The following is a 24,304-nucleotide window of genomic DNA, read 5'->3' on the forward strand; positions in this document are numbered from 1 at the left end:
GGACGTGTATCTGTGGGAAAGTCGAGTACTGCTCTTTTCTGTTTCCTCTTGGTTTTCCAGTTTCCAGCCTGTCCTTTCCTCACTTTTCTGCCTTCTCTTCTTCTCTCCTCCTTTTTTCCCCTTCTCCCCCCCCTCCCTCCTCCCCCTCCTTCTCTTCAGCAAAACCATCAAGGTGAAAATAATTGACGACGAGGAGTATGAGAAGAACAAAACATTCTACATAGAGATTGGGGAGCCTCGCCTGGTGGAGAGCAATGACACCAAAGGTCAGGAAGAGGGTGAGCCTCGTGATCCTGCGAATAGTGAAGCCTTGACCCCAGAGTGTCCGTCGCACTGCAGAGGCCGCATGTTCTTAACACATGGAGGCACACAGGAGGGGATTTATTGTTCTCCTGCTGTTGTGTCCTAAATATGACAGCGAACATGCGGCAGACTGTACGTCATCTCATCAACCACATCCACTACACCTTTGTCTGTGTGCATGTCTGTGTGTGCCTTTTGTGTATATACCTCACCATGATGTTTGTTTATCATGCATGCATTTACCACCTCCCTCTATGTATGTGTACGTGTGTTGTCCCATACAGGAAGACCATAACCGTTAGGATCTTAGACCGGGAGGAGTACAATAAGCTATCCTCCTTCTACATTCTGCTTGAACCCCCCCAGTGGAGACGAAACAGGAAGGAACAGACAGGTGTGACGACTCATGAGCACTGAGAATGCACTTTCATGAATCCTGATTCAACAGACCATCACCAGAAATAAGTTCCTCATTCATTCTTATAACGCAGTTCTCCTTTGTTACTGTAGTTGCTGAGTGGGCTGTTAATGTTAACTGTTATCTCTGCGCAAAGAATAACTATCGTAATTCCGTGCAATATACTCAATCTGAGCAAGTTTTCAAATGTTCAGGACGTATAATTGACAAAATTTAAAGCTCATTTTTACACTGTTCTATTACAGTGCTATGTATTGGGAAATGATGGAGTTACTTCCAACTAGAAAAATATAAAGCAGTTGTGGGTGGTGGTGAAAAAGCTCCAGAAACACTAAGTAAAAAATATGATTTCTGGAGGGAGCATTTGGCTGTCTCTGTTCAGTTTATTTGGCAGTGTTCTTGAAATGTTGGAATTTATTTTATGATTTCTAAATTTGCTTTTTCCAACCACCAACCAAAAGCCTAAATATTTAAAATGTACTTTTAAATATGACGAAGAAAAGCGGTAAATTTTAGCATCTGAAACGTTTGCGCCACAGGAAACGGTTGTTTGATAATTAAAGTCGCTGTTTAAATTTTGACATAACTTATAATTAAGGTGACTAATCGCTGCAGGGCATGGTCTAATATATCTCATATATAAAGAACATACATTAATTAAAAAATAATATATTTTGCATATAAACAAAATCTCAAACAATATCCAGGGAAAATATAGATTTTATCATCAGGTTATCAGTGCACGAGAGAAGCCTTGTTCTTGTCACTGTAAGCAATACAACATGATTTTCCTCAGCTTTGTAACTGGATGAGCCTTTGCATCTGTGCACATTGCCAGCATAGCTGATTACACAAATCTCCAAACATGGAAGCAAAGAAAAGAGACTACAGAGTCAGCGAGCCAGCTTTGTTTCAGTCTTTTTTATCATATTTATTTTATGTAAACCCTGATAAGATATTTGAGACAAGAGCACTTTGCAGTTAGAAGGAAGAACTGGCACTTTACAGCTGGCAACACTATAAAACATAAAATCAAAGCATCAGTTGCACTTATAGCATATTTCTGAAGTGACACAGAGCAGCACCCTTCTGTTTGCTCTTGATTTAGCAGGTCTGTTGATTTGGGATTCAGCCTGAGCACACACAGATCAGTTGTGTTGCTCCCTTCTGGACTTCTCTGTTTTTCCTCCTTTATTTTTTTCATTCTTAGTCTTTTTGCTCCTGAGCAAACTGAGTTACACCTGTCCTCTCCTTTCTTCTCCTTTCCTTTTTCTCTTATCTACTTTGTTCCCCCCGTCATTCAGCCAAGAGCTTTCTGAGATATGTTTTCTGTTAGCGTTTGAAAATGTCACTGCTTGATTCAAAATGTTCTCGTACAGCTGGATTATGGATCACTGGGTTAAAAAAAACATATAGAAGCAGTACCTAACAGACTGCTAACTGTGGGGTTAACAATTACCTAAGTACACATAACTGATGCAGGACTTCTCTGATTATAATGGGCATGCTAGTAGATGGAAGAGCAGCTATTGGCCCATATCTATTGGAGTCATAATGACTGATAATAGCCATTCACTGTGCTGATAACATATTAATGGGTGGAAAAACCCACAGTGACACAGGGCTGTTCTTCTTTTGCTCATGACATGTTGACATTCCACAGAGCCACTTTTTATGAAGAACTTTGTAGCTTTTCTACATTCTAGAAAATTAAATATTCCACAGACAGAAGCTGTTTCCTAAAGTTTAATTTAGTCCTATTTGAGTCATATCAAGCCTTTACTCTTCCAGGAGGAGGAATGCTTCAATGTTTCACACATCATTGTTAAGCAATCTGGTGCAGTTAAACCAGTGATCAAAATGTTTTGTAATCTAGTAGCTTAGTCAATTGAAATTTTATAAGCTCCCAAATATATTTTCTATAACAATATGTATTTCCTGTTAATAACACTGAAATGTTGATTCTAAGTTGTTCTATGATGTTGATTTAATGATTGAATCAAACAGTATTTCAGTTTCAATGCTTCCACCATGTAGTTAGGCTTTAGATGTGCATGTTAGTGTTTGTCTGCATCTCTGTGTTTGCCCTTAATCACTTGCTGAATCTATCTCCAGTGTGTTTATCCATTATCTCATATGAGATGCTCATCCCCCTTGTTTTTTATTACAAAGTAATTTATTGTAAAGTTGTTGGGGGGGTTTTAAGTGAGAAATGATCCATTTTATATATATTGTTATTTTGACACACACTACAGAGATTGATAAATCACATACTGTTAAGGACTTTGAGATATATCCTCAGTTTTCTGTTTACATGTTGTCTAAAATGAGTTTTATGACCTTAAATGTACTTTAGCTCTTTTGGGTACACTCATTAAAAGTAGTTCTTTCTCTCTCTGTTTTACACACTCACACAGAGCAGCCATTTCAGTGTGCTAATGGCAGCATGTGTTTACCAGGCATCAGCAGTGTTTATAGTGATGAGGGGATCAAAGACAAGGGCTGGATATCACATTATCACAGTCAGGAGATCAACCACACCTCCGGGATACACAGGAACACGCAAACACACACTGTCTGTGTGTTTTATAATCTGATGTGCTGGTTGTCTGTACTAAATGAGCCCTGCACATCTCTTAATGGCATTAACCCCTTTTTCGTGTGTTTGTCCATCCTGTTGTTTATCTGTGCATGTTCTGTATGCATATAGCCACGTACACATATCACTGTGTGCTTGCATTATCAACATTATTGTTTTTGTCTTGGTCATAGAACATTTGACCAATTTTCTATCCTCCCGAAGGTATTTCAAGGTTTTGTGTGTTTTATGGAGAAGGCATTGGACTGTGTCCTGCAGGGGATCCAGTAGGGGGTACTTAGCGCAGGTATCTGGCCTCTTGTTAGGGCCATTCAGCCACAGCTACCCTTTTTCACCAATGTCAGTCATAATTTTTACGGATATAATTTCTAGGAATAGCCAAGTAGCAGATGGTTTCCACTTGTTCTGGTCTCGGCTTTTTGTAGATGTGGTTCTGATTTTTCATCAGGTGGTTGCCTCCAACTGGCACTGGAGAAGTGGTTTGGAGTCAAGTGTCAAGTGGTGGGAATAAAAACTAGCACCTCCAAGTATGAGCCCATAGTTCTCAGCTATGTTTCTTGTCAGGGCCTAGCTGCTACCCCAAGTGGAGGAATTTAAGTATATCTTGGGATCTTGTTGGAGAATGAGGGGAGTGGTGGGAGATTGACAGACTCCTAGAAGCCTCTTAAGTGAAGTTTTTTGAGCATGCCACAATAGGAGGAAGGCTCAGGGCATACCTCAAAGGGAGAGGTTATATCCCTCGACTCGCTTGGTCTGCAATTGTAATGCCTCTGTGTTCAAGCACCTCCTCAAGCTTGGTGAGTTTGAAGCAGTGGCTGGGGAGAGGGAGGTCTGGGTGTCTCTGCTTAGACTGCTGTTTAGTAATAAACAAATATACTAAATATTTTTATATCTTTTGTCTTCAAAAGACAGTATTTGATGAGATTAGACAGAAAAAAATATCTCTAGAAATACGTCTTTAAAATTAGAATTCTTATGTTGCAGGGTTATATAAAATCTATGAAAAACAAAAAGTGGACCTGATTTACTCGCTATGTTTTTGCAGCTATATTCCACTTCTAGGCTTCTTCTTCCTCCTGCTACATTTGGATTGACAGTCTGACCCTCAGGGACAAATTAAGAGCATGGTGCACAACCCTGTGAATGTCAAAAGAAACAAGCATTCAAATGCTTGCACTTCTGAAATCATTTCTTCAGGCATGGAAACTGCAGGCATTTCCGCTGAAGAGTGGTGAGACACAGCTTTCATCAGCAGTGATAATTGACTTTTATCAGTTCTACACAGATGCTGATGTTTGTTCTTTGTCCATCAGAGCCTTTAGTTTTCAGGCCCCTCTTTTATGGAAACATGAATTACAAGAGTCCAACCTAGATGTAATAAATGCATGAACTAGTTTTTCAGCATCACTCGGAGACTGGATATTTCTAATTTTAGAGATATTGCGCAAATGGTAGGGATGGGTACCGGTTCTGACATAAACGGTAGTAACCAGACCGAAAAGCAGCGCACATTTCGGTGCTTTATTTCGGTGCTTTTTTTTCCTGAGCTGTGATACACTTCTAGCCAATCATTTTACGTTTCCGAGGATAGTAGGCGGGCCCAGGTACGTATGTTCTTTTAGAGCAGAGCTACAGATTAAAAATGTCCAAGGCGAAGCGGTCAAAAGTCTGGCTGTACTTCACAGCAAAATATGCAAACTCAGCAGCCTGCAACAAGTGCTTTAAGCTGATACTGTGATACTGTCAAAGGAGGTAACACCTCAAATCCGATGAAACACGCATAGCGTGTTTTTTTAAAAGCCCAGAAATGCGCCGTATTTGATAGCTTGCTGCGAGACCTCACACCGAGCACATTTACTGCGGGTGGGTTGCCTGTTATGCAACATCCCCCAAAAACACGAAGAGTAGAGTCCTGGCCCCTAGCCCTGCCAGTGTAGCAGAAATGATGACGGATGATGATGGCAGCAGCAGCCGTTCTTCTCTGCGTGAGTAGCTTAATGTTGTTCGTGTGTAATTTACGTTGAGTAGGCTAACCACGTTATTACATTAATGCATGTAAGGTGAACTAGCAAACATCATCATAGCTACATGCGGCTGTCTTCTTGTTTGATGGCAGATGCTCCCTTCACCCTGGCCAAAAAGGCTAAAATGACCAAAGAAAAAGTGGAAAACAGTTAAACATGAGAGGTTTAGGACAAAGTTTGTGTTTTTTCCATTGTTTAAGCACTGCTTCCAGCCAAGAGTGATACCATATATGCCCCATAGCTGCAGAAAAGGCTAACATTGTTATCTTTTTACAAAAAACAGCTGAACATGAGAGGTTTTTGGACCAATTTTGTGTCCTCCATTCTTTAAGCACCGGTTTGAGCACCGTTTGAGCACCGGCACCGTTTCAAAAGTACCGATTTGGTACTGGTATCGGATAAAACCTAAACGATACCCATCCCTAGCAAATGGACGAAAGCAGTCCTACATATTTGTTTAATATGTGCGTTGAAGGACATATCCTGGTCAAAAATGACTCCAAGCTTCCTCACAGTGTTACTGGAGGCCAAGCTAATGCCATCCAGAGTAAGGTTAGATCTGGTTAGATACCATATTTCTAAGATTTTCTTGGCCAGTACAATAACCTCAGTTTTATCTGAATTAAGAAGCAGAAAATTAGATGCCATCCAGGTTTTTATGTCTTTAAAACATTCCTGCAGTTTAACTAATTGTTGTGTGTTATCTGGCTTAATGGACAGATAAAGTTGTGTGTCATCTGCATAGCAGTGAAAATGTTTGCTATGCCTTCTGATGATACTGCCTAAGGGAAGCATGTATAATGTAAATAGAATTGGTCCTAGCACTGAACCCTGTGGAACTCCATAATTAACTCTCCATTTATGTGAACAAATTGGAGTTGATTAGATAGATATGATACAAACCACTGCAGCCTAGTACCTGTTATACCTACAGCGTGCGCTAATCGTTCTAATAGAACATTATGGCCAACAGTATCGAACGCTGCACTGAGGTCTAGCAGGACAAGCACAGAGATGAGTCCACTGTCAGAAGCCATAAGAAGATCATTTGTAACGTTCACTAAAGCTGTTTCTGTACTGTTAGCTGTTTGACAACTACTCTTTCAAGAATTTGAACATTTAAAAATGTTCTGTATTTGGTCAAAACAGCATTGCATTGTTCAAAGACATAGGACCACTTACACATTACCTCTACAGGGTTGTTCTGCCCTGGAAACCCATGCCGCGAAGCTCCCGGCACACATTTTTTGCGCTGATGTTAATGGCAGAGGTTAGTTTTGCTGGTTATTGAGTTGCCAGGGCATTTGTGACTATTATGACTATTATGCTCCATGCACCTCAGCAGTCACCACCTTTTGAGTGGTCTGTAATTTCATAGCTGAGCTACTGGGAGTTTTATCCCTCATATATAAAAGGCATGACTCCACTGGACAGGCAGGCAGGCAAAATCCTAAAATCTCCCAAAAATGTTAGTATGGTGGTGGGATGTGGTGTGTGGCTCAACTGCACGAGAGGGATGCAGTAGCGGGTTCAGGGGCAGTACCAGGGGAAATTGGCTGGCACAGCTGCCATCAGCTAATCACGATTCTCCGATTTATTTTAGGAGGACGCTAGAAGAGGAGTTTCAAATTCAGTGTTTGTGTTAGGCACAGAAATAAATGTCTGAAATAAAGTCTGGGTTTAGACTTTTATTCAGCCTGAACGACTGATGGCTGTAGCTTAGGTGGTAGAGCAGGGCATCTGCTATTCAGAGGGTTGGTGGTCCGATTCCCTCCAGTCTGGATGCCAAATATCTTTGAATGAGGCAAGTAAAGGCAAATAAAAGTGCATTGACTGCTCAGATAGACTAGAAAAGTGCTATATAAGAACCAGTCCATTTACCATTTAACAGAGTGTTGAGTCTCAGGCAAGCTTGAATAATGATGACCTTGACCAAGGTCAGATTCTGATTTTCTGAAACTCTTGTGAACATGATAACTAAGGATGAACTAGGATTTTCAAATTAATAATCTCTGGTTGCAGCAGATGAGTCTGAGTCTGGTTCTGCCAGAGGTTTCTTCCTGTTAAAAGGGAGTTTTTCCTTCCCACTGTCACCAAAGTGCTTGCTCATAGGGGGTCATATCATTGTTGGATTTTTCTCTGTATGTATTATTTTGGGGTCTATCTTAAAATATAAAGCACGTTGAGGTGACTTTTGTTGTTATTTGGCACTGTATAAATAAAATGGAATTGAATTTAATTAGAAAAGTCAAAATCTCAGAGGTCTGAGGACCTTTTCTCAGAAAATCTTGTGGATGAATGTGGTAACTCAAGAAGGAAGTCACCACATTTTTTTCAAGTTTATACCATAGGTACTCAGGAGGCTGAGGGGTAGCACTGGCAGCTTTTTATAACAAACACAGTTGAATATGTGAAAACCTGGGACTATGTTGTTTTGTATTCTTAATTTCCAATTAATGTTTACTGAGGTTGCAATTTCAGTAAACTATTATTATTATTGTAAACTCAGTAAATTAGTACAAAGTACTGCAGAGAGACTGTGGAATGTAGAATTGGTTTTCTCAGAGCATTTTGGCACAATCCAACATATTTTAAATTGGCTTTTAAGTGTCCTACCCCTGAGACAGTGTTGATTAATTTGCGAATTGTGCCGTCAGATATGAATCCCAGAAAACAGCTCTGACATACAAGGTTTTATGACTGGGAGAATATAGTCAGCTTTTCTTCCAGCAAGGTCCCGTTTCATCTCTTGTTCTTTTATTCTGAGCCAAAGATAAAAGGCTGATATTCTTGTCTTTTGATGCGGCTGTTTCATTTACCTGTGTTTTGCTTAAAGGAAATTAGGTTCACAGAATTCATATAGTGTCTAAACAGGCAACTGATTTGACATCTGTTGCACTGATATAAGGAGCTACATATTATGCAAAGAGAACAGAGGGAAACCGTGTAGTTCAGTAATTTCCTGTAGTCACTTGACTTTACTGGAAATAGAAGAGATATTGATAACAAGGCTTTTTTAGGACAGTAAGCAGAGTACATAAAATATAATCATAGGAGGCCATGAAATTTTTTCTTGTTATGCTGTTCTTGTTATTCAGGTATTCAGAAGCACAGAATGCTGCAGTGTCTTTACTCATACCTGGTTTGTTTGCTAAGTTTTTTTATTGTGATCAACTCAGTAGTGATAAGGAGGATGAAATGAGAGAGACATCACTGCATGAACCTGGTCTTTATTTTCTTTACCGCAGGGCAGAGAACGTGACGCACAAGATTTAGTCTGTGCATATCCAGATCCAACTTTATGACTGATTATGCACAGATGCCCTAGAGCAATGTTTTGCCAATAACAATAGCATCACCCCACCTCAGATTTCAGCTTAAACCTCATCAGTTTACCACAACTGTAACTTGGCTCCAGTATTTTGAAGGCATCTTAAGTTCATGTGTCAGTGCTTCAACATTCAGCTGCCTTAAATTTCACTTATTTTTCAACCCGAGTCTGCTTTTACTTAATAGAACCGTAGCACATTGACAAAAGATGCCTTTCAATGTGTTTTTGTCGATTATTTTATCCTCTTTTTGTACTAGTTTCCTCCATCTCCCTTTCAACAACTTTTGGAGAGAGGATATGAGTACTTGTTCAGCTCTGGCTTGTTTGTGCAGGTGCAGCTGGATATTTATTGTTTGGATGTGTAGGCAGATATCAAATTGGGTGACAGTATTGTTGCATATGTGAAGTGTTGGTTTCTCTCTTTAAATAAAGTAAATGGATCTTGGACTCCCACAGAAGATGTTTTGAGTGATCACATGTTTTATGCACATAGTTGTTTTTTTTCTGAGGGTAAACTCAATTGAATTTACATGGAATTTTTGAAGTTTCTGGATGACCCTCAGATACAGCATCATTCAAATTTTGTCCCGAGGAACCTCAAGCAGTAGATAGTTCACCACAACCCATGAAGCTAAATATTTCACATTGGGGGAAAAAGTGCGGCGTGAGGAAGGAATATTGCTGAGAGGAAAAAGGCTGAAAACACACATGCCCTGCAGAAAGTAATAATGACCCCATGTCCTAAAACATGCAAGCATGTGTACAGTATAAAACAGGCACAGACAGATACAATTTATACTAATGCAGAGGTAAACATATGTGCATTGTAGTGTGCCCACACATGCATAGAGATACATTATGTGCATGAATATATGTGACAGATTTTGTCTGACAGCAATGTCATCCCCTCTCATACTCCTTTTCCTTATGTCCTTTTTCAGCCCCCGTCTGTGTGCATCAGTATTTTTGAGTGTTTAGTTATACAATAGTGCATATCGTTAATTCCAGCATTGATTAAGATGGTACATGTGTCGAAACAGCATCAACTAATTGGACACATGATACTCTTCATCATGCCAGTCAGTATGTTTATGTACATGTTTCTATGTATCTCTCCATATTCTGTTTGTTTATTAGTATGTACATTACATATCCATAATGTACAAACCCACTGAACCCTGTGTTGTGCAGAACAGTAAACATCATTACAAATCTATTTAATGAGAGATTGTAAAACAGAGTCATTAACTCTGCAAAATCACCAAGCAATACAGCAATATGCAATTCTAAGTAAATTTCACATATGCAATGATTAATGATCATTTCACATTAATGCTTGTGTTGTTTTGTTTATTTTATTGAATGAGGACACTGATTACTATTTTTTTATTTCATATTCAGTGCTAGATTGTTTAAAATGGAAGAGTAAGTTAGGTTAATTAAATTGCAGGCTCCTCATATCATTCAATTTCTCATTACTACTCTAATTAAATCTGTAGAAGTTAAGATTATTTATAAGAGCAATTGTAAATTTTTGAAATCAGTATTGTACAGCTTATACAATTATAACAGAAAAAAACACCCAGCAAGCACATATTCTTGCTGGGTGTAACTTAGCGCCTGGGCTAACCCTTAGAGATAGAGGTAGGAGACATCTGGAGGGAGCTCAGACAAGAGTCACTGCTTCTCTGTGTGAGAAGGAGTCAGTTGTGGTGGTTAGGATCCCCGCTGGGCATCTCCTCTGGGAGATTTTTCCCTGAACTAGAAGGAGACCCTGATGAAGATCCATAACCTGCTGGAAAGATATTACTTCTCACCTGGCATAGGAATGCATTGTGATCCCCCAGGAGGAACTAGAAAGTGTTGCTGGGGAGACAATAAGCGATAGCATTTAACCCAGCTTCTAGCTCAGCCTTATTGACAGCACACAGCACTTCAGGAGTCTGCCTCAGATACATTATCCAGACATCCTTCAACTCTAAACAAAAACAAGTACCTAACTGTAGTGACTAACATGGGTTGTCACTCTAACAAAGCTCTGAAAAGAAAAGAAAAACAGCATAAACTCCAGTTGTTACTTTCATATGCATTTTCCTGTTTTTTCCCCTTGCTACATTCATTTACCTGCCCTCTACCCATTTTTGTTTTATTTTCAACCTCTCTTTTCTTGTCTCTTTGTTGCTTTTTCAAAATGTTCCATATGATATTCTTTCTTATCTATATCCCCATACTCTTCTCCTTTATTTGTATTTCCTTCTTTTTTCCCTTTCTTTTCCTTAATCTCATGTAATGGACCTGGTAAAACTGTGTTAAGTCTTTAAAAGTTCTTCTTGTCCATCTGCTTTTGAGCCTCCTTCTGTGACACTCTTCAGAATTGTGACAGTATAACAACTGCTTCTTCCTCTGTCTTGTCCCCTGCTGTACTGTTTAATCCTGTCAGAGGCCCTGTCTTCAATTGTCTCCTTCCTGTCTTCTTCCTCCTTCCATCTGCATATCTCCTCCTTCCCAAAGCACTGAAGCTTCTCCCCTCTGTTCCTGCTCTTTGTTTTTCTCTTCTTGCCTTTCCTCTTTTTCCTCTACGTTCTCCAGTGAATCTTGAATCAATTAAACATGACAAAAATTCTCTCTTCTCTCTGATTGTTCTTTCTTTCCTTCATCTTTGCCCCTTACTCAACCTTTCTACTCTCTCCTTCCACTCCAAGTCACCTTCTATCACTTCTGTTAAAGTAGGGGCTCCATCAAACATGACAAGGTGTGAAATCCCACATGCACACCAAACACATGCTACCTCCTGTCAGACACGTATTGACAGATGTTTCACCCAGACAAAGAGGCAGACACAATTCCTAAACTAAAGACAATACTGTGGAGAAAATTCAGAAAGAAACACACGTAGACTGAGTGAAATTTAGCACTATTTAAGTTCAGAAACTGAATGTTCCTTTCCAGGGTGTACATTTGAAGCTAGCATCTGTATATGGTGTTGGACCACATATTTTTGCCTAGAATTTGGACTGATGATTTACCTGGATCAATTTTATGCTGATAGAAAAGCTTTATATGCTAGCCATAATAAATAAACAAGTTTAGACCCTGCTTCTTTACTTGATCTCTACAATAAGCTTCTCAACTAGCCAACAACAACTCTTGTTGGATAGTTGAATATCAAATATGGTCATGCTGTAATCACTGAGTCTAATCTAATTGTTATGGTGTGCCATACTATATGAAGCCCCAAATCATTGTTATCTGATATAACAATAAAAGTACATTGGGGTTGGTGAAGTGTATGCCTCTCAGCTGCTCTTTTGTGGCCTTCTTTTGATAATTTCACACATGAACTCCAAACAGTCTCAGAAAAATCAGATTTGGAAATTATTTGAAGTCGCCCCTTCTTACATGTACCAGACAAAAATGTCAGATTTTCTTTACAACTATATTTCTATGTAGCTGCCCTAGCTGCACATTCACAACTGGATATGCATGTGAGGCTTATGTAAACCATGCAGGAAGTTCTACTACTCACACTCAAATGGTATCAATCAGGGATTAAGGAACGTGCTATTAGGAGCTTGTAAAGTAAAGATTAGTTTGATGTCCAATCTGGGTAAGTTGGACACTGTATAATGTCTTGAAAATGGGCACAATGAATGTGTGAAAACAGCTTAGAGCTTAGATTTTTAGAATTAAAAGGTTCTTTCTAAAGAAAAAAAATCAGAGACACATCTGCAAAAGGTTGCATAAAATACAAACTTGTAACTGTCTGGCATTGGTATTTGCAGTCCATTGTGGAAGATAGGAAAGGACAATAAAGTGAAATAATAATAATAATTCTGTTTCCTAGCAGGCAAAGTTGACAGTATAATCTTTCTACATTTTCAAAGTACAAATTGTGACTTCTTGCTAGCGGGACAGAGAGCACTAACCCTGTACTAACTGTACCTCATGGGCTCATTTGTTCCCACTGAATATGCCACAGAGCACAATTAACTCGAGAGCTGCGTCATATTGTCAGTATTGCTACCTGAATTAGTAATGTGTTCCTTGTTTTTTTACTTTCACAGTTTTCTGAAGCCCCCTTGAAACAAAGCCAAATCAGGAAGGAGAAAAAATTAGAATCAGACAGAGAAAAGGGTGAATACAAATTAGAGATTTTAATTATGAGAGCCGGAGATGAAAAAGATTTTAAAGAGTAGGACAGCTGGAGTTGGAGGTATAAAATGTTATGCAACAAAAATACACATACCACAGCGTATACTATCCTCATATTTTAGGTCTGTTTTCATCCAAATATACATTATCAAAATGTTTAAAAGTATGCAATTTTGAAACTAATTATGTACAATGCTGAATTCAACGCATATTTAAATGCTTTAGTAATATTTCTGTATAGCTGTCCTGACTTAAAAGCATATTCAGTGGTATTAATTGAATTAGCTTCAAAGGAGCACAGAAAAGGACAACGGGAGAAAAAATCCGAATGATAAATTGTGCAGACAGTAGCTTTGACAAGAAGCAGCATCTTACCCTGCAACATTCAACCTCTGTCAGATTCATTTACAGATACGCTCACACAGAAGGAGTGTAGCTAACGAGGATACTGCCAGGTCATCCTCATCTCACATGTGACTTATTGTATGCTGGGATTAGAGTTCATTAAATTAGCTTTGGTGCAGCTGTGTGTGTTTATGTGTGTGCGCTAATCACTATATTGTAAATTCAAGTTAGCTAAAAAGCGAACATTGAAAGTCTGCTGAGATAAAAATTTTATTTTTAGAGACTGCCATCATATCTGAAGTGACTGTTAGTATAAAAAATACACATGGTTGTTTACAGACACAGTTTATTGTAACCCGTCGACCTTTGGCCAGGTCAAAAAAGGAAGTGAGGTGACATAGCTGTAATTTTAAGCCACAGAATCCTTATATGGTGAAGGTCAGGGTGGACTGATAGGTCAACAAAATGTTGGACTTATTACAACATTTTGTAGTGTGTATTACATTATACACACTGCACCATTAAAGGAGAAAAACAGAAATGTTAGATGACCATTGTTATCTATTTGGTAGTGAGGCAGAAGTGAACCAGCTATATTTTCCCTGCAGTTTAAAGGCTATGGGCAGACAGTGTGGTGTTGAAAGTGGTTCTAAGGTATAGGAACAGTGAAAGCATCTGCATAGACTGAAGAGGCAGGTGATATTCTCAGCTAATTTAATTTAATCTGTTTTGTGTGCTACAGCTGGCTAACAAAGAAGTCTGCTAGGAATTTATTCCTCGTGAATGCTTTGTTATTAACAGGTGGCTTTTGTATACTGCAGTAATTAAAAAGAAAAATAGCAGGCTGCCTTTTGGTTGCCCTAGACTTTACTCTGTTGCTACATGAACACGCTGGGCACCACAGTTCTAAATTGTGCCCCTTGCTTGTGGAGTACAAGTTTGATGAAAGTGCTCTTGGCAGACATTTGCATGGCTGTTTGTGCAAGTGAGCTATAAGCTCCATGCAGCAAACCCAACTGAGGGGAACAAATGACCAACGGGTTGGTGTAGACCCACAATGCAGTGCACAATAATGGAAGGCAACAGCATGGATAACTGTTCCCCCGTGAAAAATATGATCAAGGCCATTCTGTCTGACGCCTCACCCTTTGATACCAGCAGTGAGTTCTTTCTCGACGGTGAATCTCAATTACTGGCACAGACCATAAAGACAGAGAAAAGAAAAGAGATGGGGTGTCGTGTGAAAGACAGAGCGACAGGGATAATGAGATAACAGGGGAACTAATGGAAGTATTTTCCATTTAGTAATGGTGCTAAAACAGTTGAAGAATATAAAGCTAATTAAATAAGTTAAAATTGCAGACACTTCTAGTTAATAATTTAAGACAAAGATTGCTACTTGAAGTGGCAATTATGAATAAAGTGCCAATAATGGCATATGATCACCAGCTCTCTTTGAAGAATTAATGATCAAAATGTATTTGTACCTGGTACGCTGAGGGTTTTGTGTTATATGGTAAATATTTGTATAGCGCATTACTAGTCCCCAAGGACCCCAAAGTCCAGCCATCCACCCATTCACGCACACATTCATGCACTGGTGATGGCAAGTTACATTGTTGCCACAGCCACCCTGGGGCGCACTGACAGAGGCGAGGCTGCCGGACACTGGCGCCACCGGGCCCTCTGACCACCACCAGTAGGCAACGGGTGAAGCGTCTTGCCCAAGGACACAACGACCGAGACTGTCCAAGCCGGGGCTCGAACCGGCAACCTTCCGATTACAGGGTGAACTCCCAACTCTTGAGCCACGATCGCCTGTGCATTCATTACAGATAAAAAGTTTGGAATTTTAGAGGAAAATACACGGCATCATATTTGTTGTGTTTGTCTTGAGCATCATGAGTGTCTCATATTAAGGACCAACCGAAAGATGCTGCTGAAAATGAGGCGTAACCTTGAGAAGTCTGTGGGAGACTTTGTGTTTGAAGAAAGCTGAGATCACTGAGCTGGTCTGACAGAGCTGTGTGGGGTATGACGTACATGAAGCAGTGTGCACAGACACACAAGTGAATGAAGAAAGCGTCCGAGCTAACCCAAACAGACCATCAGTCCCATCACTCTTACTTGCCTATGTTCATTCCTTAGAGAATAAGATGGATTATCTGTGGCTGCAAGTACACACACAGCAGGATGCGAGACACTGTATTGTTTTTGTTTTGACCAAAACCTGACTCCATAGCAACATTTCTGATGTCGCATTCCTGGACAGACTAACAGCCTTCTGTAAGCACCAGTAAGACCTGAGGTGGAGGACTGTGTGTATACATTACATTATATGTGGTGCAGCAACAGTGGAATTGTCACAACTCATTTTCTTTTGAAAGATATGATAGTGAAATTCCAACCCTTCTACCAGCTATAGTAATTCACTGTCACCACCCAGGACATCCTGTGGCAGCTGTACAGTGCCATCAGTGAGCTAGAGATTGTTCATTCAGACAGTTTCAAGGTGGTTGCTGGAGATTTCATATACATAAACTTAAATTGTTCTATCCAAATTCCAATAGCGTGTTCCAACCAGGCGCAATAACACATTTAATATGGTGTATACAAACATCACATTTCTGTTATGCTTTTTCCAGCATAGAGAACATTACTGAAACGCATTAAGGCAAATCCGATCAGATCAGTAGTTGCATCCTGGCCAGATACAACTACAGCACTTCAGGACTTTTTTGCAAGTACTGATTGGAGCATGTATGCTCCAAGTGTATGTGTGTTGTTACAGTTATCAAACCCTTCTTCTGATGTCATCAGAGAGCCTTAAAGAGCTGAGAATTAAGGATGCTGCCTTCTGATTGGGGGTAAAAGTAGTGCTCAGGTTGGCAAAAACTGATCTCTACTGAGCCATCAAGAAGACTAAGTTGGCATACATAAGAAAAATTGAAAGCAAATTCTGTGATTCCAGGGACACTGGGCTCATGTAGCAGGAGATTCGGGCTGTAAAATAATACCACAAGTGGACGACACAACCCTCCCACCAAAACCAGCTGAATGAGTTCTATGGGAGGTTTAAGGCACTGAAACTTACACCAGAGAAGAAAACCTGCAGGTGCTGAGTTTGTATACAACTAATGTGAAGAGATTCATCCGACTAGTCATGGATCTTATCAAAGCCAGCCTCCCACCTTCTCTGGAGCCCTTACAGTTGGCAAACTGTGCAAACAGTAAATGCTTACAGTAAGACCTCATCAAACTGAACACAGGGGTCACACGGGGCTGTGTGCTCTGTCCGTTGCTCCATACTTTGCTGAAACAAGACTGATGATACAACACTAGCGCACATCATCTCATCAGCAACTACGATGAAATAAGTAAACAGGCTAGAGGTTGGAGGCCTGTTTGAAAAGGTTTTGAGAAGTTAAATGAAGGGACACTGCCGAGCTCAGATGGGAATTCACAGGGTAGGCGCTGACACACTGAAGGCTCTGTCTCCAAAGGTGTAGAGGTTGGTAAATGAAGCAAGTGAGAACCCCGTTTTATGGAGGCAATGTTGGGTCTCAATAAAAGCTGTTTGGGCATCCTGAACAGCTACATCACACTTTGGTATGGTAACTGCAGTGTGACTGGCATAAAGACTGGAAGAAGAAAGTCCTCTTCATTGTAGTATAAGAGATATCACTCCACTAGAACAAGATCATCCAGAATGTGACCTTGAAGTTGTACCTGACAACTTCACCTGACATGGTTTCACCTGACATGCTAACTTTTGAGAAAACTGATTTTGAAAACTTAAAAAATAAATAAATAAATAAAATAAAATAACAATATCAGCTTATTTCTTATTTGAAACTACTTCTTCTGGTGTGCTACACAACTAGCTTCCTTCACTTTATTATCTTTTTTTCAGCTAATCTCTTGCATAAATTCCAATCTGCATTAACACAACTGACTGGCTTACTGCTGTTTCTTTTCTAACTGTTTGTGTCCCCTGTTTTGTTTCTTCAGAGGAACAGCAGAAAGACGAAGAAGTGGAAGAAGAGCCGCTGACAGGAAAAGATGAAGAGGAACGCCGCATAGCTGAAATGGGCCGTCCAATGTTGGGAGATCATGTCAAACTGGAGGTGATCATCGAGGAATCATATGAATTCAAGGTAAGGCGGTGCCACATTGACTATATTTCCAGTGCAGGAACTTTTCAACCCGAAGGGGAACTAAGTGTGTTTCTACTACAGGAACAAAAGCCAGAGCTCCAAAAGACTCTGTTTAAATGGTAGCATTTTTCACTTCACAGGAACTCCGGGGGATACAGCTTGTAGAGGTGAATTGATTGGTTGAGTAAGCAGAATTTTATAGCAGCCACCATTTTTAAAACTCTGTAACCATATATAGAGTTGTGTGTTGCTTTTTTCATTGTGCTTTGACACATTAGCATTGATTTACAAAAGGATATGGGCTATATTTGCCCTTTATACTAGGGAGAAAGCTATCCTGTTATACAGTGACATTTAGTGTGTAATCTTTTGCATTGCTGACATCAAATATACCGAAACGAAGCCTATATAGTCAAACGGGAGAAAAAGACATCCCAAATCTATTGCTTTTTCATATATCAGCTGACTGGTTTGCATAGTTTTTGTAGATTTGCACATGGCAGTGGACACAGATTGCATGCAGTTTAGGTACTTTGGATTGAAATGAAGCCTTTGTGTGGTGAGATAAAGATGACAGATCTCATCTGAGGACAATAAAACAAGTTTAGATGGCAGGAAAACTGAGGATGTTTTACTCTGAAGTATAACTTTCGGATTCAAACATCCTTGAACAATAAGATTTCATGACACAATAGGATATTTAAAAGCAGACATATCTCTGTCTGCTTTCAAAACCTACGTGTTGTCTGTAATCCAACAATTTGGAACTTTGAATACATGCTTTAAATTTTGTTTTCACATGCATGTCTCAGTAATCCTTATCCTGTCTTTCAATTCAATTCAATTCAGTTCAATTCAATGCGCTTTATATTGTAAGGTAGACCCTACAATAATACATACAGAGAAAAAGCCCAAAAATCAAATGACCCCCTATGAGCAAGCACTTTGGCGACAGTGGGAAGGAAAAAGTCCCTTTTAACAGGAAGAAACCTCCGGCAGAACCAGGCTCAGGGAGGGGCGGCCATCTGCTGCGACCGGTTGGTGTGAGAGAGGGAAGTGAGGATGAAAGACATGCTGTTTACATGTTTTTCATTCTGTGTGTCTTCAACTAGTTTAGAATGCAACAGCTAGGCTGCTGATGAAAACTTCATGCAATCGTGCTTTTGAGGTTGTAGCTCTTAAACTTTGGAACAGCCTTCCTCACATTATTAGATCGGCTGAAGCAGTGGTTTGTTTTACATGACTGCTCAAAACTCCTTTTTATAGGTTAGCTTTTCCTTAATCTTTCTCCCATTATTTTTGGCCATAGTTCTCATCTAATAATAATAATAGTAATAATGGATTGCATTTATATAGCGCTTTTCGAGACCCTCAAATTGGTGTACGGAAGGGTGTATGTTGGAATTAATATAAGACCATATGGCTGACTGCATGTCTATATGCTGGAACATGTATGCTTATTTTTTATTGTGTGGTTTTAGTCAAACTGTGGAGCACTTGATTTTGATTTACAAATAAAGTTATTATTATTAGTATTATTATTATTATTGTCTATTGCGAGTGTAGTAATATGCTAATATGTTCACAAAAGGGCAACAAAGGATTAAAATAAAGCTCATATAACATATTCATGCACAATTTTTTCTGATACATATAGGAAATAATTGGATATTTGTTATGTTTGCTTAATTTCCTCCTTTCCCTTCACCCACACAGACTCTAAAGACGAGTGCAGATGTAATTACCATCCATGTTACATTTGTGTGTGTGTATGTGTGGGACTGTGTGTACTAATGCATGTTCTTTGCTCCTGCTCCACCTACACAATCACTCTAAAAAGACAGCTAATAGCACCCACTAATAGCTTGCCACTTGACAGGATACTATAGTTTGTCAAGTAGTTCAGTGTGTATGTGTATGTGTATGTGTAAAGAGATCCTATAGTTATCTAAAGTACTGTCCACTGGCAGATGTGGAGTGACATTAGAGACTGAACAAGGATAGGAGGTTAAAGGAAAAAAAGGTTTACAATGTTTTTACCCTTGTGTTTTTAGCGCAATAATAATAAATAAATATATAATAATAAAGTCTTGAGCCACTGATTATTTCTTTAAATATGGTGCTGGGAAAATGAGAAATGTCTGGAGCAATTTATTGAAATGTGGGACTAGAAATGGAAATGCCTAGAAGGCAAAAAGTCTCTCATAAGACTTTCAAAATCATGAGAATTTCTACACTTCTTATGAAATTGAACTGCAATCTACAATATGACCACATTTACTCTTCAACACAATCTAAACTCTATTAGGCAAGCTTTCTTATTTCTATGTCAGAGCCTCCATGTTGTTCTACAGATGGGTATAGGCACTCACTCAGGACCTGTATACCAGTTTTTGGATAAAAGCTCATTGGGAATTATGTTGATACAAAAGTATAATTTTATGCCTGTCAGACTGTGTTATCTTTTAATTTTACTTGTGACTTTTAGCTCAATCATCACTGGATTATATAGCACCACTTGCTGGAGGATTAAAACTAAACTCTAGTTCAGCTTACTGACTGAAGATTAGAAAAGTATTGTAAGAAAAACTGTCATCCCAAAATATTAACTTACTCCTTCTCAAGTCATTTATGTAGTTATGTAATTACTGTCATCCAAAGGAACAACAATTTATTTTTAGTTAAGTTATAATTAAATCACATAAGCCACAAAATACTGACTTTACAATGTGCAAATTGCAGCTTTTATCTCAAGTATAATTTTCACTAGTACTTACTTTCTTTTGATTTTGACATAATTTAGTTTTCACTCATTTAAAGCAAACATTGTGTCTGTTAGATTTCTATGATGAAACCAATCTTGATGATTTTGACCCCTTTCTAAGATAAACACAGAGTCAAGAAGTCTTTTCATGTGTCTTTCAGAAGAAAAATACATAACGTTCCTCAGTCCCAGCATGGGGCCCTCCCAAAATAAAGCGGAAATTCACATGGATACACACAGGAAACCCATGCATTTGCATGTTTCAGTCTGACTGAGTCCAAAGTAATTGAGGGAGCGAAGAAAAGAGATGGAAAGCAAAGCTGATAAAAGTAACAGCATTAGAGAATGATAAAATGGCAATCGTAGAAGACGGTATTATGCACAAAACCTAGGTGAATGCAGTTAAGCGAACACTCCAGATACAATAGGCAGAGTAAAGCTGGCTGTGTCTGTGCATGTTTGTGTCCACAGCTAAGAAGCCCTATTTACACACCTAAGCTCCATTCAACACAAGTAGCATCACAGCTTCCCTCAGAAAAGGAGAGTGCATTCCCCCAGTGCTCACTAATTAGTATATGTGTGTGCATGCTGGATTGTTTGTGTTACCCCAGTCTGTTTTAGCTTCTTCCTATTGAAGAAGACTGTAATAAAAATGTAAATACTGTAAAATAATGCACATGGAAGGAAACCGTGGAAAGAAAAAGGAAGGAAAATGGAAGTAAACAGAGACATATATGGAAAGAAAAACAAACAAGTCTACTGTATATCTAAATGTTTATTTAATAAATGGCAGTGAAAACTATATTTTGAATTCTTGCAGAAATATCACAAATATAAGGCTGGGGAAGATGTATAAAGCGATGCACAGGAATGATGCAGCTGTAAGATAGTCTTGAATTTTAATATTTCACTGCAGTGTGCGTCTTATAGCTTCAGTCATGAATTGTATGAAACTGATACAGAGTATGTTTATGTTTTCACCTTTATTATGTCCCTGGAAATTCATAAAAAAATGCATTTCCTGTGAAAGCTGAGTGCCAGTTTCTTATTTCATGCTGTGTCGAAATCCAAGAGATTTCCTATGCTAGATGCAAATGACTGATAATCTGTCTCTCCTTTGGCAGAACACAGTGGACAAGCTGATAAAGAAGACCAACCTGGCTCTGCTGGTGGGAACCAACAGCTGGAGAGACCAGTTCATAGAAGCCATCACTGTAAGCGCAGGTAAGACCAACGGCGAGACTCAGAAGCCCTGTGTCCAACTCTGATTTTAACTGGAGTGTGTGTGTGTGTGTGTGCGTGTGTGTGTGAAAGAAAGTGAGAGAGTGTGGTGTAAATTCTTTTTAGTATGAACAGCTGCAGTTTTACAGTCTGAGCTCTCAGACGTCCTCTGTTCCCTGCACCCTAACAATCGGTGCAACCTAAAATATCAGGAACCTCAATCAAAATGTCCCTCTCTGTCTAAAAACAAATTAGAGTAATTTCGTGGTTTCATGGCATCATGTGTTTGTGTGTGTGTGTGTGTGTTTTGGTTACTGGAGAGTGGATTGGCCTGTGTGGTTTGGACAAACACTAACCAGATGGGTGATAACGTCGAGAGTAATCGTGAGAGTGACTGTGTGTGTTTCTGCCCAACAAAGGCAGAAGAACAAGGATGTGTGTGTGTGTGTGTGTTTTGGGGATAGAGAGGAGTAGAGAAAGAAGCTCTGTAGTGTTGAACAGAAACTGATGATAGTTTTCTGCCAGGCAGTTTGAGAGAGTATCATCTGCTGTGGGATGAGTTCATCTGAAATCGCAAACTGGCCAGTTGATTAAATCTGCCATGAAAATCATTGGTGTTAAGAATCGTTGTTGCCTGCAGCTGATTTTTGTGCAGGCCTTGACCAAGTAAGTATAAAAAATAGCGTCTGGCCCTACCCACATTTCGTACAGTAAATTTAAGCTTCTAGCGTCTGGTACATAACCAGCTGAAACACAACATTAATTCCTGTCAGCATCAAGACACTAAACGCCATGTAATGAAAGATGCTCCTGGAAATGGGTGTTTGTGCAATGCGTAGTTTTTTTTAGGCTTCTGTTTCATATGTGTGTGTTTGCCCTGCTTTTTTAAATAATTTTTCACAGAACTGAAGAATGAAAAGGTGTTTTGTTTTTCTGGTGAAGCCAAATAAAGTGTATCCTAATCTTAATCTTGGGGGAAGAATATTTAAAACTAATGTTACATCACTGCCAGGATCTGATATAAGCACAGGTGGTTGTGTCCTGTGAAGAGTGAAAGCATCAGACATTATTATGCAAACAGAAGGTGACGCGCCTGCAGTGTGAAAATGCCTTTGAGAAACACGCACAGTGTGGAAAAGAAAATATATGCATTAATTTAAAGATAATCCAAGGAACAAAGAACATGTATAACGACAAAGGATGCTTTAGCTGTGAATATGGAAATTTAGACACCAAAAGAACACGTGCAATAAATAAAGTAGAGGCACCCAGTTCAAAAGAGAGTGACAGAGGGAAAAGGGACAAGGGAGAACGGCAGCATTTTTTCACATTCACTGCAGAATTTTCACAGTTCAGTGGTTACTTGTGGGAATTTGCCCTCTGGAGGCAGAGAGGCATTACTGCAGTTCATCAATGGAAGCAGGAAGGAGAAATAGCGAGTAGAAAGGTATAGCTGTAATCTGTTCTTTATGTATGACTGACTGTCATTTCTTGTCGGTCACTTCTGTTGTGGATTTTATTTGGAAAAGGATTCACAAACAAATGACAAGCTTTTGCAGCTCTTTAAACTTTAAACATCCTTAAGCAGCGTCTGTTTGTCTTGTTTTGTTCTTTCTTTGCTTTGTTTTCTTTATTAAGTGTCTTGCTCAATGGACAGTATAGCATATTGCACATTTACTTCACTCCAAAGTATTTGGACATTATCACATCTACTGCTTGACTCCAGGGACAGATTAACAATGGTCATAGATGAGGTGCAGATTTTATAATAAAATGGCATATGGTGCTAATTGCTGTATTGTGAGATGATTATATATTAAATACATTTTGACTGAACTATTACTTTATCTCCTGTTCTAGATGCCACCATGTTAGTTTTGAAACCATATTAGGAAAAAAGAGTGCTAATTTATCAGCTAAAGGCTAGTTAGCTTGGTTAGCAAGTTGCCTCCATAAACTACTTAGCTAGCTAGTCCTAATTAATGGACTTGGGATTTTAGAATTTTACTCAACAAAGCTGAAGCTCAAACTTCTTGCAAGGACTTGATAAAGATCAGATAAACGATTTAAAAATAGCCCGAAAGGTATTTTAAAAATCTCTCAAATTAGCTGAGGTGACGCTAGCAGAGACCACTCAGCATCAGCTTCCGGTGTCAGGACATCAATCAAACCATACATGACCCAACACAATTATTATTATTAGTTAGTTAGTTTTATGTAGCAGGCTTGTAAAAACATTGATGCTGTAATGCTGGGACATTACATCAGAGTCAATGGGGATTGACTCCATTTTGAAGGCAGGCTGAAGTTGTGCCTGGAAGAGTTAGAGCTGGCTTTATTTTCAGCTCCAGAGAATCTCCATCAGCTGCTTTCTACTGATAATGTTCATCAACTGATTTTTTCAAATGCGCAAATGTAACACTGACTGAAAAGTTACTGAACATCTATGCTTTATAGCTGCACTTACTATTCAATACACCAGTGCTATTCAGTACATGAAGGGTTGGTTCAGCATTTCAGCCCGAACTCATCAACAATGTTTAGGATTTCAGCAACTGTGTATATATAAGCTGAATTACTATCAGAAAGAAGTCAATCATTGTTAACACAGTTAAAATGGGACCGTTGATTTGTTGCGATAAAAATGTCACCGATAATTACGGTGCACATCAAAATACAAAGTTGGATTTAAAGAAAGAAATCGTATTTGTTGCTGCATTTAAAACTGGGTTTCTGTCAGGGCATTGTTTGCCTGGATCTTTCTCAGTCACTTTAGTGTCTTCAAATAACTTTATCCTGTGTGGGCGTGCGTGTGTTTGTTTGTGCTTTAGTTAGCCAGCCTGTCAGCCAGCCTTTGTTGGTGAGCTGATGCCATTAATGAAAAGGGTTGTCTTTGCTCTCTTATCTGGGATTAGCTTGTCTAGCCTGACAGAGTGCTGTGCTGTGTGTGTGTGTGTGTGTGTGTGTGTGTGTGTGTGTGTGTGTGTGTG

The 24,304-nt window shown here is 39.2% G+C and overlaps 1 protein-coding gene across 1 annotated transcript in view; it reads left to right on the plus strand.

Annotated features, from left to right (window-relative positions):
• Positions 1-259: 259 nt before the first annotated feature.
• LOC102313542 (sodium/calcium exchanger 1) overlaps positions 260-24,304 on the plus strand; it is a 50,857-nt gene continuing 26,812 nt past the window's right edge. Inside the window, exons 1-4 of the mRNA XM_042214110.1 lie at positions 260-278; positions 588-697; positions 17,184-17,329; positions 21,218-21,317. Coding sequence (XP_042070044.1) covers positions 17,261-17,329; positions 21,218-21,317 — 169 coding nt within the window. The 5' untranslated portion in view covers positions 260-278; positions 588-697; positions 17,184-17,260. The remainder of the gene's footprint in view (positions 279-587; positions 698-17,183; positions 17,330-21,217; positions 21,318-24,304) is intronic.

Source organism: Haplochromis burtoni, unplaced genomic scaffold (assembly GCF_018398535.1).
Source record: "Haplochromis burtoni strain Fernald_Lab_line unplaced genomic scaffold, NCSU_Asbu1 Contig_518, whole genome shotgun sequence".
Lineage (NCBI taxonomy): Eukaryota > Metazoa > Chordata > Actinopteri > Cichliformes > Cichlidae > Haplochromis > Haplochromis burtoni.